The sequence below is a fragment of the Glossina fuscipes genome, unplaced genomic scaffold (assembly GCF_014805625.2).
Source record: "Glossina fuscipes isolate IAEA_lab_2018 unplaced genomic scaffold, Yale_Gfus_2 111, whole genome shotgun sequence".
In the NCBI taxonomy this organism is placed as follows: Eukaryota; Metazoa; Arthropoda; class Insecta; order Diptera; family Glossinidae; genus Glossina; species Glossina fuscipes.
Genome location: NW_023998454.1, coordinates 3,996,648 through 4,010,544, shown reverse-complemented (window position 1 = coordinate 4,010,544; position 13,897 = coordinate 3,996,648). Strand labels below are relative to the sequence as shown.

Here is a 13,897-nt window from a genome sequence, read left to right as displayed (position 1 = left end):
TTTTTATATTGGCGACTAAGACGATTCGCCCTATGCGAAAGATAATAAATGAATGTGCGATTTTTTTGGAGATTATCACATTGATTCCAGAAAAGCACTAACACGTGATCCTTGCTGTCCTTCCTGTGTTTTCTATGAAATTTTTGGTCTTTAATATAAGAATTAAAGAGAAGATTCAAAATAGACCTATTCTTTAAAACGAAAATGAACCTTTTTGTTTGTAAACCCCTCTCATTCGCATACAACCACAATTTCGCGTTTTTAATATTTTTTTGGACACAAAATAAACTTAACCGATTCAGAGAATGTAAAAAGCAACACTCAATTAATTCGTAAAATGAAACGAGAAAATCTACTTCAGAAAAGTAGGGATGTTATAGAGGACCAGGGTCCATCATTTAATACTGGACCGAACACTTTACTTAATGCAGATTTCATTTTTTTTTTTTTTTTTTTTGCATTTCTGCGTTATATGGAAAGGCACCGAAAAAATGGTCCGATCCGAACTACTTTCATCCTTGGGATAAAAAGATGTGTTGGTCTACCGTATGTTACCACAATATCTCAAAAATTCCAACCTGTAGGTTGAGTTCTAGAATACCAGATGGACAGACATGCTTTCCTTTCAGCTTTAACGACGCTTTCAATCATCTTCTGAATTTATCGTTATAATAAAAGGTAGGTCTATGTCAAATTCTTCTGGGTATTGTACACCCTTGTATCATAAGGCTCGAGAAGTATAAATTGTACTTCTTACAAAAAGAAAATGGCGGAGAATATGTACTCGTATTGAATTTTCTTTTTGTATTTTACGTTTCTTTGGCAAATTAATTACATACGATGAGAACAGAAAAAGAAAGGAAAGAGAGAGTGAATTTTAATTCTTTTCTTTTTTGAAAATGTTAATTTTGAAAACTTTGCTGAATCTGAAGCGCAGGGAACGAGTAGCATACAAATGCGTATGAGATGTTTTTCTGTAATTTTCTGTACGCGTATGTAGCTTCGCGAAAGGATTTCACACGTGCCCAATCCTGTGGTAGAGCTTACGTTCCCATTTCAAATAAAGTAAAGCGGAGTCCATCTCTCAATTTGCATTTAATTTATTACGAAATTTATAAAACCTTTTAAGACTATTTAAAATTTTTATCAAAACTTAAAGATTTTATAGAACTCTCTTTACACCAGTCAACAGCCCTTTTTTATAAGAAAATAAAATTAAAATATAAAAAATAAGAACTAAAAACTAAATTTCGGTCAAAGCAGAAAAAGCCAAAGCAAAGGGAAGCACAGTAAAGTAATCTAGAAGCATTTACAATTTAGTTTCTCATTATGTACACATTAAACTGTTGCCAAGTGCAAAGCAACAGAGCCAGTCTCAATTTTAATTTGTCTAAGCGAAATGTTAATTGCAGTGGCCGCCTGACTGAATTGTAAACCGAGTGCATACTCGTTTAACACAAAATGTTCAAATATAAAAAAACAAATAAAAAATATAAAACAACAACAAATAAGTAAAATGCACACAACCAAAAACATATAAACAAAAGCGGAATCTCTCGAGTGCCTCCAAAGGACTCAAGAAGAAAATTAAATTTTTTTAAATCGTTACGATGTTGTGTTGCATGCACATAAAGAGAAAATGGTTTGTTGGTGCTCAGGAAAAGAGCATTGGTAGCAGGTAAAGCAACAGCAGCAGCAACAGTGCCGATAGAAGTTTCTTGCTTTGCTTTTTATATGCAGACAAGTACACTGTGCCTTCACTAAGGTGCTTGAGTTAAACCTAAACATAAACACAAACATGAGTTTTTGTGAACTCGCCCAGCCAACCGAGTAGAGCGGAGCGCTTTTTGATGGTTGGTAGAATGACTCTTAAGCTAACAAATCACTTTTAAGCACTTTCACTTTAATGTCCCCCCACAAAATTTAATTACATTTAGAACCGAGCAGACACGTAAGTAAAAAAGGGTTTTAGCTGTTAACACATATATAACATCTTGCAAACCCTCTTAAGTATGCAGTAAGCAGCATAATAAAAACTTTCACATCTTTTTTTTGTGCGGTTTAAAGCTATCACAAGATCGCTATGCTCTCCATCCCAAACAATTCCATCGAATCTTCATCCTCATTTTCTTTTCATAAGCGCTATTTACGATTGCAACACATGTTTTTTGCTTGCATTACTCTGTTACTGTATCATTCACACGCCATTACGCAACGAATCTAAAAAAATGAAACGAAGTATCGCTATTGAATATATAAAAACAAAACAATAAAATAAATAAAAGAGTAAAATAAAAAAAAAGAATTTATTTGTAAATGAAATCACAATAAAATCATGTGCGTGACTAAGGAGATAAACGGAAAAAAAATTATGGAAGAAATATATAATGCTTTTCAGGTCCAAGCTACACGTTTTCGTCCGTATTTTGGTCTTTCGACGTTCTCTGGTGTAACAATGTTTGGGTTATTATTTGTAGGCAGAGTATCAATACCACGACGCGATGAGGGCAAATCTTGCCACACATCCAAGTTCAGGTTGTTAAATGACTTCGTTATTTCAGGCAGTGAGCTCGGCGATACTGAAGTTTTCGCGTTAGTTTCGAATCTTACTTTCTTAGCTTCACTAGAACTGGAGGACAGCAACTCTTGGCTATTTTGATTACCTCGCGGTGATTCCTCTTCTTCCTTAATAAGTTGTTTCAGCTTTGCACTAACATCCTCAATAACCGATAAGCACGCGGTCCTCAACTCAATCACGTCCTCTTGACGTTCTAGATTATCGGTCAGCTGGACTTTAAATGCTTTACTTTCATTGTCGAGGTATTGATTGATTTCATTGCAGCGTTCTCTGTGCTGTCGAGTCCAGTTTTCTTCACTTCTTAAAAGACAAGACTTAGCTTCGGATTCGTACATGGCTTCAATTTGTGACACATATTGCGCTTCGAAGTCTAGAAGTTTTTTGTACTTTTCGATTAATTCATCTGCTATTGTCACTTTCTTGGCATAATCAAGTGTGCGCTCCAAAATAGCTATATGTATTTTTATATGATTTCGAAATTCCTCTGAACGTTTGCGTATGAACGTCTTTATTCGTTTAAAGTTGTATGCTTGCGCTAGATCTGCAGGTTTCTGCATTACAACGTCCGTCTCTTTAAGTAGCTCAAGCTCCTTTCCTAGTTCATCAATGTTGTCACGCAACTTCTTCTCTTCACTCTTTAAATTTTCACTTTCTTCTTGACGCTCTTTTAACTGGAGCATGTAGTTTTCTTGTATTGTGCGGACTTCTTGAATCTCTCGTTCACGCATTGCATGCCGTTCCTTTTGCAGTTGCTCCAGTTTAATTTGTTTTTCTTGTAACAACAATATTTGCTCTTGTTTTTTGGCTTCCTCTCTTTCGCGTTCTAACTGAGTATTGACTTGTTTGTCCAGCCAATTCAACTTTGCCAATGTCTCATTTTCGGACTTGGAATCGAAAACTAAGTTCTCATCATCAACTCCATGTCGCAATTTACCGTACAGCTTTGCCTCCAATTCCAATTTGCGACGTATTTTATCTTGATTTTTTAGATTCTCATCAATTTTCTCTAAGGTATCTGTGGATACTTTTCGCGAACGCACTCGTTTTAATTCATTCATCTCGCGATCGAATGTTTTCTTTTCTATTGTAAATATTTCCGAAAGCTTTCTCTGACGAATGGCTAGACCTTTTTCCTTTTCTTTTTTGTCTTTGGTTTGTTGAAGCTGCTGTCCTGCCTTATCATAATATTCTGGTGCGGTCCAATTAGCAAAGCGAGTCGTCACTTTGCCCCAATGATCATAGTAACGATTTAGCTCTTGCGTCCGTTCAATGCGATCGTCTTCCGCTTGTCGGCGTCGAGCGTATAAAGCCTGAAGTTGTGCTGCTTTGGACATTTCTGCGTATAATAAATAAGCGATATACGAAATTCAGGGCTGCGAATGTATAGAAAGAGAAAAGAGAAATAAAAATAAGTAGGAAACCTATAATAGTAAAAAAAAATTGTTCAGGAAAGGAAATTTTAAAATTTCAGAATCATATCAGTTGAAATTATTTTAACGACTTTCAAAGTTGTTTTCGATCGATATTCGGCAGGGAGATTGAATTCGAACATTTTATGTCGTTTGAACATTCATTTGCATTGATTTTGTAAAAACGTCTGCAATGCCCAAAAGGAAACTTCAGAGACTCCACAAGATATATATATTCTTGATCAGCATCATATTCTGAGTCGATTTAGGCTTGTCCGCTGTCCATCCGCCTGTGTGCTGTCTGTTGTAAACATTCTCATAGCCGCAAAAATAAAGCTACCGACTTCAAATTTAGCAAAAATATTGGAAGTTCATGTTGATATTGAAAATTGGTGCAATCGGTCGAAGGACACGCTTACAGTACTGCGTAAAGGGGGGAAGTTCTTGACTTTTCAAAAGGTATTGAAAATTAGTTTTTTGATCGTTACTCAATAACTATAACCGGTAAATGTACAAAAATTTGAAGGCACATTTTATGAGGGATGCTGTAGTACCTGTAGAAAAACCGAGAGAATTGACTGCGTAACACCAAAAATTTTTTTAAAAACAAGAACTTTTATTTTAAATATAGAACGAATTAGGAGCGCGTTTTTCAGTTTTTTTTGTCTTTTTTGGTGATAGGCAGAAAATATTCGGTCACGCTCAAATATAATTTTCCTACTTGTTATGAGTACATGAGTATATGCTAAAAATACTTGTTGCAATATTATTATTGTGATACCTTTCCTTCCATTTGAAAAAAATGTCAAAATTGCTCTTTTTTTAGTTCGGTAATATGATGTTATCCGTTAACTTAATTAAAATAAAAGTGGGTCTTTCAAAAATTGTGACACACCTTATTACTAAGCGCACAACCACTAGTTGCGATCTTGAAATTTGACCATTCACAAAAGAAGCAATCGAAGCATCAGAGGCGATCAAAATTCCCACACCAATCGACCGTTACCATCTATTGATAATACCCTTCATAGGAAGCCAAATTATTTCAAGAACAAAAGATGTTCAAGTTATAAAAAACTAACAAAACTGTAGCCAAAGTGGCCCTTTTTTTTTACAAATTGTTGCGTCTACCCATATAACGCATGATTGATTCCTTGCTGTGCACGTACAAAAGAAAGTCCTCAGATGAAAAATGTGAGTTTTGTGAAAACACGTCAAAATGAAAACTGAAATCGGATGAAATTTTTAGATAAGTACCACAAGCCAAATGACATAGAACATAAATGGGATAACGTAAAAACCAAACTCAACGCAAACTCATTCCCCTAACAGGCAAGACATAGATTTGAAAAATGTTTTCTAAAAAAAAATATCTTTGCACACACATCCATTTGCGGCAGGTGAAATAAGCTGTCGAATTCGTATCAAAGCAATTCAACAACAGCGTAGGATACATACACTCGGAAAGTTTGACTTAGAGTTACATATGCATCATGAAAGCGTACTCTTTAGCATGTGTGGCAAGCAATCGTAAATTACAACAGGCACCAAAAACCATAGCGATACGCACACATATTTTCTTTCCCTCTCACTCACCTTCTACTTTTGGGAGGACATACAATTTGGAAATATAACCATTAATCAAATGAAGAGGACACCATATCACAGATATGACAAAAACGACCCGCAACAAAAATTCAATGCATTTCATTGCAGAAAAAAAGCAAAAAGCTTTCACGCACAACCTTTTGCCCCAAACGCTGCTAACAACAATGTATGCACAAAATTGACTATTTAATATTTCAATAGCAGTAATACAATAAATCTGAATACAATTAAAGGCAATGAAAGAAGAGATTGATGAAAAAAATCAATCTACCGCTATTAAGTTAAATGACTGTGCTGTTCAAGAAATGCCGAAAGTAGGTAAAAAAGAGAATGATATAATGAAAACTGCTTAACGACGGAAAGAGAGTTATTAGGAATTTTTGGATGGGTTTTAATGAATAATGTTTCGAAAGTCTGCTCGTTTCCTAATAGAAGTGGTTCGAGATGGATGACTACGAGCAGCAAGTTAACAATATAATCCACCATGCAGAACAATGAAAGGTATCTAAAGATCTTTTTGTACCCATCACCGAAGAATGAGCAGTATATTGCTTTTGTCGAAACATGTGCAGAGACGCAACAAAGTATATATATTCTGGATCAACACCAAATTCTGATTCGATTTAAACATGTCCGTCTGTCCATCAGTCTGTCCGGGTAATGTCTGTTGTAAACATTCTCAAAAATAAAGCCATCGACGTCAAATATTTCAGAAACATTGAAAGTTCTTAACCATAGTCTGGAATTGTAAATCGATTGACGGACACGCCGACATTACTAAGTAAAATTAAAACACCTCTGTTTTTCAAAATTAGTAAAAAATTGTTTTTTTTGTCATTACTACAGCAGATAAATTTACAAAAGTTTGAACGTGCATTCTGTGGGTAACGCTGTGGCACCTGTATAAGTATGGGAAAAATTAAACACGCAAAGTATATAAATTTTTGCTTTTAGACTTGAATGAAATTAGTTTAGCAAGTCTCTGTTTTTTGAATATTTTTTCACAATTCTTTTTATTGCTGCAGAAAACTTGACGCTTTAGTTTTTCCCAAAAATGAAGATTGAGGTCGGTAGAGAGATTTGACCGTTCAATGACAATTATACAAAGACATATTTTTTCAGTATATGGTAGCATTATAGTTTCTGACAAGTCTTTATATGCAAATCTATCCATAGCGTTTTCTCTGAGATTGTGAGAATCAAAATCGCACCTCATCTTCGCCCCAAACGCAGTAGTTAAGTATAGTACGTATGTTCTAGTAGTTTAAGGTATTGCAGGAGTGATATAATATTGCCAACAGTTAAGAGAATGTGCCATCTGGCAGATCGGACAACCTGACAGGGTGAGCCTGATTAGGGCTAAGAATTTGTTTTCGAACTGTAGTATTGCAGATTGGTAACACCAAGCTACTTAAATGAGAGTTAACTTTCGATCTTCAAGTGAGAGTTATCCCACAGAAGCGCTCGATGTGCTTGTAGTAATTAATTCGTTTTCTTGTCCTTCGGCTTTCGGAAAGGCAAACACCAACAAGGATAAGAGGTAGTAGAAAGTCTCCCTGTAATAAATAATGAAATGGACCATGGAATCCATGATAGGATATGTGCCCTAATGGAAACTACTCAATAAAGAATAGTTTATAAACAAGGATTCCAAGGAGCTGTAAAATACTTTACGTAATATATACGCTAAAGTGGAAAATTATTTAATAAAATGAATTTTAATATAATTAAACAAGGGAACGATTAATCTTGCTATGATTCGCGTTAATTGTACGGTCGGTTCGGTACAGAATTGAAGTTCACCTACGAAGTTCTCTTACAAGAACCTCTGGTCCCCCGGAGAACACACCCCGCCAACCAATCTTTGTAGGAACAATATACTCCCGCGAAAAACAGTTACATCTCATAAGATATTTTCAGCCACGTTTTACAATTATTTCAATGAGTTGCAATGTGGAATTCTTTCCCTTTTGACCAAAGTAAAAATTTTTGTACGCATCATACGCAAATTTTCGCCGTTCGAAAATACATTTCTCCAGTCTTTTTCGCCTTGCGGTCTGCACCAATTTTTATGTGCTGAAGCAAAGTTTATCTTCTGCTCCAAATTAACTTTTCTGATCATAGATCTTTGCGAGCTATTGTTCCGGGTAGATTAGCCTCTAACAATCATCAACGAACGGTTTGGGATGATACAATATTCCCAATTTCATTGGAAATTGCTAGCGACGACTTCAAGGGATCTCGCTTTGCAATTATCGGAAGCAGAAGAAATTTTTTTATATGGTCGCGATTAAACCGTTCGTGGTGAAGTTTTCTGATCGACCTACTAATGTGGCAAAAATTTGTACGTTTTCCCTGATTTTGAAACTGATGACTTTAGCCATCCTCGTTTATTCCCACAATGATGTGCTCAAGCACATATATTATAAATATTAATTCATGTTGCATTTTCTTCTCCAGAAGTACGAATTACCCTTACAAACCACTTTTGAAGGAAACTATTATAAAACGCGTTACTTTCCACAACAAAGCAGACGCACCTATTGCGCTGTATACGTGAAAAAGTTACTAAAGCAACACAAAAGCTCTCAACTTTTTATCGCAAAAACTCGCTCAGATGAATTTCCGAATTAATTTTGAGCAATGTTACAGCATGTGGATTTTGTGATATCTACAGTTTACAATTTCTGTGGCGTAGGACTAAAAAGTGCACCTCTTATCTTCTTTCTTGTCAACGTGTTTATATAAAATATTTTTCGTTTATTTTTTTCTCTTCCTTTACGCATGTCACGTTAATCATTATTGCGATTTGAAAATCAAAATCTGTCGGTTGCTTTTCAATTTTTTAAGTAACATAAAACAATGTTTATTTAAACCTAGTCTGAATCAAATAAGAGTCGAGATCGGTAACGACATGCGATTAACAGAAGATATATTTTGCTTGGCAGGATACGTTAATTTCGTACGATTTATTTTGTTCCTTGTTATAATACAGAAGACAAGTAAATAAAACCTATGAAGAAAAGTAGTTATGTAATATAGATGAATCTTAGTGTGCACGATTTCCACATGCAATTGGTTGTTTGGGCCGATCATTAATGATTCGATGTTTTCGCCACCTACCGTTTGCTGTTAATATAAATAAAGCTGCTAATGCAATATACGGAATTTTTCGTATCTGCAAAGTGAATGCATTCGTTCTGCTAAAGTCTTACAACTTGGCCAAATAAATGAAATCGTTTTTAACAGGCATCAATAATTTGATGCTTTTCACTATGTCTATCCATAAATTTGTCTTTGAGTCATCCTTCTACTAAAATAAAACTTACCACCAAAAAATCCCATTCAACAAAACAAATTTTACGTCAAATGCTTTCTTAACACTCTCGCCTGTCTAAGTTTAAGTGCGAAAGCCTGAATAACATGTCCAAGGGGTCGTCTACAATTACCAAAAACTTTACCATTCTCATTGCTACACGTTTCGTATATCCGTAGCAACTTAAAAGAAATCACGTGAAGCTATATGTAAACAAGTAAGGAAGTTATATTCGGCGCGGGCTGAATATGGCATACCCATCACTATGCTTCTCACATTCTGCTCTCCAAGTTCTTTTATTTGGTACACATACCGTTGGTATTTTTTCATATTCATTTGAAGAGTGTGCAAAGTACCTTTAAACATTCTGTCTTATTTGCCTTATGATAAATAAGAATAAAACCTCCAAAAAAAGGAAAAACTAAAATTTAATTACTGGTAACTTTTTGTAGATACGTTCAATTAATTCCATTTTTTAACCTAAACAGTAGAGCGTTTCGCAAAGTGAATGTGAAATATTTCGGGCTTCTATCGTTAATACTTTCCGAGTATCGAGGAAAAATTCAAAAAATTTTGTTAAAGTCCACTGCTCGATTCCGTTTTCACTAGTTTGTACCATTTTCATTTTTGCAACCAGGAGAGTGCCAACAACGCACACCACACAGACGGACAGACATGGATAAATCAACTCAATATTTCACACTGATCAAAAAGACATATATTTTGTAGGATCTCTGAGTGTCTTTTTAGTGCTACATACATTGTTGAAAAAACAAAATGAGTATACCCCTCTCTCATCTTACAGTGGTGGGTATAAAAGATTACAGATTACTCAATATTTCACACTGATCAAAAAGATATATACTTTGTAGGGTCTCTGAGTGTCTTTTTAGTGCTACATACATTGTTGAAAAAACAAAATGAGTATACCCCTCTCTCATCTTACAGTGGTGGGTATAATAGATTGCAGCTATAAAAGACTATCAAAAAAACGAACGTGCCTAATTTCAAGCTACGATGAACGGCGACATAGAAGCGATAGCAAGCAGTAAAGATCACATAATTTTTTGGCTTCAATTGAAATCTCTAACCCTTTATTGCCGCGTGGGGGCCTTTCTTTGTGTTTAATCTCGGCAGCTCTGCTAAAGAAACAATACAAATAATTTCCATAAGAACAAAAACAAATCGTAATAACTTGATTTGTCGTGTTAACAAATCACAAATAGAACCTAATATGAATAATAAACGAAAGTGGTATCAATAGAGTAAAAAAAAAAAAAATGGAAAAACAAGCAGAAATTCTACGCAAACTATTGAGGTTAAAATTAAAAAAATGCGCATCATTTTCAAATTGATAACGCAGATCAAGCTTGCAAATAGAGACTGACAATCGCTAACATAACGTAGCAGATATCGACACAAAATTTAATGCAAAATAATACCAGAATGCAATATAATACATAATGCAACGCGAAATGATATTGACACATTTATATGACACGCCCAGAATTAACATTTTTCTATCAATTTGTTGAAAACGCGACTCAAGACGAATATAACTTTGTAGGATTTGTTTTTTTTTTTTTTTTTTTTTTTGGTTAATTCTTCTCATAGGGAGATGTAGAACTTGTGTTAAGAAACAAACGCATTTTTTCCGATTCACGAATTAATTAGTATTATGTGTAAAGCATTGTTCAGTTCAACTGAACTAAGCTTTCAGCCATAAAACTTACCAATTATTCGTCTGAGCTATCATGTCAAGTTCAACGAATTTACATAACGAGCCGTGTAATGCATAAAAAATAATTGATGTTTTTTATGGAAACTTGGATGGATCGTCAGCAATGAGTGTGCTGCTGCTTTTGTCGATATTATTCAGGCATTAATTAATTTTAATTTAATTAAAAAAGGCATTATTGAAGCAAAGAAACGCTTATGTTAAACCGAACTTGGAGGATACCCTCTAGTTGATGATGATCTCAAAATTTTGTTCCATTTTTATTGAGAAAATGTGAGTGAACTTGCTTTGTCTCAAGGCCCATTGCAGTTCAGATGATTTATATTTTTGAATTTTTACTTCAATTCCCTTCTAATAAGTCTCTTCTTAATAATTGGACAGAGAGTGTTCCAGAAATCACAAACTTTTGATATATACCAAACGGAATTATAATAAAGTGTAGGCAAAAATGTTGTTTTTCGACTTATTTTAGTTAAGTGCGACGTTACTTCAACCAGCGTATCTTCAAGTATATCTTGTAATTATTCACGAAAAGGTGAAAAAATGAACAAAATGTCGAATAAAACAAGATCCAAAACATATGTACGGCAACACTCAACGTTTATTTATGAAAACATGGACATATGATGTATGTAAATAAATAGAGATTTACGGTCCACGACACTATGTAACGAAACTCAGTTTTCCGGTTTGGTGGCAAGCGGTCCACTAGACTGTGCGATTTGTCTCGGAAATATGTGTTCACTGCGTTTTTCTGTGACGACAATACTAGCATACCGTCAGTCTATGACAATGAATATAAAAACGAAATCAGTGGAAAGGAAAATTTACAAATGAATCGGTCAGTCAAAGTTTACAAGTATGTGTGGATATAGGTATATTTGTGTTATGGTTGTATACAGACACGTACGTTTGCACATATCGTTATGTTTGCGTACTCGTATGTCTATTCGTTTCGTTTTCACTAACAAAATTGATTAAATTAAATTGTTTCTTTTAAGCAAAAATATTATATAAGCTTGTACGTAAATACATTCCTCTTCCAACATAAGCGCACATATTCAAATATATTTATGTGAAAGGATACTCCTATTCATAAAAGTGTACAAATATATTTCTAACTTAGATTTTACTGTGCATAGATTAGACATGGATACATACATTCGTACGCTAAAGATTTATGTAAATGTATTAAGCTCTTATAAGCTAAGCACAACGCAAACAGAATGATGGAACTGAAAACATATAGAAAGCATTCAACTTAGGATGAAACTCACCAGCAAGGTTACGTTGCGTAAGAAGAAAAATATAAATCAAAAAAAAATTTTTCACAACTTAAGCACATTAAAGTTTTATACTCAGCACAAATTGAAATTAGCTGCGACCGGAAATATGCATTTTGGACACAAAATATAATGGATACATTCATTTTGTCTATACGAAAAGCGGATTCAATTTGGTGGTGTTAGTAGATTTAATCTCATCGCATTAAATTACCTTCAATTTGCACATTTTTGGGTCTGCCCATCCGTCTGTTCGGTTGTCTGTGGCTACAATTCTTCCAATAAGTGAAGAATCCAAAATTTTATGGAAGAAATTCGATGCAACGGAAGTTGCAGAAAAATGAAGAATGACGTAATGTAACTGGCAGCAAGAGTCTACTTGAATTTAACCGTTGCGGTCTGTTATGAGAATCCGGTAATATTCACGAGCAACATTTCAAGTTTTTTTATTTAAAAACATCGAACAACATCGTTGAAGTGTCCCGTGGTTTCTGCACAATTTTTTTCGTTTTGATATATACTTGCTAGAGGAATTTGGAAGACTAACGATATATACAATATCAACATCAAGCAGCCAATTAGAACACATTTTATCCTTTTACGAACAACCTGCCATACCAAGCGTACTTTAAATTATGCTTTTCGTAGTTTATATGCATGTGAAACTGAAAAATCGGAGAGTGTTGATATTTTCACCCTGACAAATACTTATTCGTCCACACAAATGCATATAAAACTGCATACAATACAATGTACCGAACAAATTTTCCTATCGGGCTCATTTTGTCAAAACATAAACTTTAAAATTTCTCAGCATATTTATGACTAAAACTGAGCGTGTAACTACAGAGCTCGTCCCGAAAGAACGCATTAAATATATATATGTGCATATATTTAACCGTTTGTAGGTACATAAACGTATGCCTGGTATAAATAAATATTGTATATAATTCCATACATGTATATATTATATGTAAATAGACATACATTTTTGTTCGTATATGTAAATAAGCCCATACGATATATACGTTTATACTAGACATACATTTATATAGATACATACTGTTAAATAAATTTGTTCGGAGACTTTCTAACTTAATTAATGCAACATTCCACAGTTACTTGAACGTACACAATGTAGAAAATCATAAAAAATGAAGGTAAAATATTCCCATCTATCAAACAAGTATATCGACAGAAAATTTTCTCTACATTTAGTTACCAAATAAATAACACTCAACATCAATCCTTTAAAACCAATCACAATGTCGTCATTCTGCCTAATCATCTTTCACAAGTCACAAGGTGACATTGCCTTTCAAGGGCATTTCTGAAATAACTACTTAAAGCAATTACTTCTCCATTCACAACAAAAACAAATACCTTCTTAACGACTATACGTTTTATAATTCTAAAATAATGCCTAACAATTAATATAAATACATTTTTTTAGAAATAAACTGTGCACTGATTAATCCCTCTATCTTAATTTTCAATCTTTAACTTAAATATACGAACATGGTTTGTAGTCACCTATCAAGCGAAATTGATGACGACAACAATGAGCGTCACATTGTGTGGTGGTGGTGTCTTGGATAGTCCATTATTGTTAACGATGTGACAACCATGCTGACTTCAATTTAGTTTCTATAAAACGATTACAGCCGTTAAAGTTGAACTGAATATAATGAAAAAGCGCTCAGTAATATGAAGATATCTCTCCGCCGACGTGATCGCGCAAACTGCCTAACAAGTGCCTGAAAAGTCTACTGTTGCTAAAAGCGTAGTTTATCCAGGTTTTGATTTCAATAGAACGGATGAGAATAATGACAATGATGAACGAGGAACTACTGAATCGGTTGATTTGACGAACCAATGGCCTCTCTCAATAACCAAGGCAACAATGGAAAACGTGATAACTTCCCCGTCGCCAACTGTCTCTGCCACAAAAAATGTATTTGTCTG

General features: G+C 34.4%; 1 protein-coding gene across 6 annotated transcripts in view; it reads right to left on the bottom strand.

Annotated features, from left to right (window-relative positions):
* Positions 1–2,293: 2,293 nt before the first annotated feature.
* LOC119639062 (trichohyalin) overlaps positions 2,294–13,897 on the bottom strand; it is a 56,050-nt gene continuing 44,446 nt past the window's right edge. For 4 of the 6 annotated variants that reach the window (XM_038036239.1, XM_038036238.1, XM_038036237.1 and 1 more), the window contains one exon: positions 2,294–3,951. In XM_038036239.1, the coding sequence (XP_037892167.1) occupies positions 2,395–3,912 (1,518 nt within the window). In that variant the 5' untranslated portion in view covers positions 3,913–3,951 and the 3' untranslated portion in view covers positions 2,294–2,394. Of the gene's footprint in view, positions 3,952–4,882; positions 4,908–10,644; positions 10,744–13,897 lie in introns of those variants that run through there. The other 2 variants (XM_038036240.1, XM_038036242.1) reach the window with 2 other exon arrangements.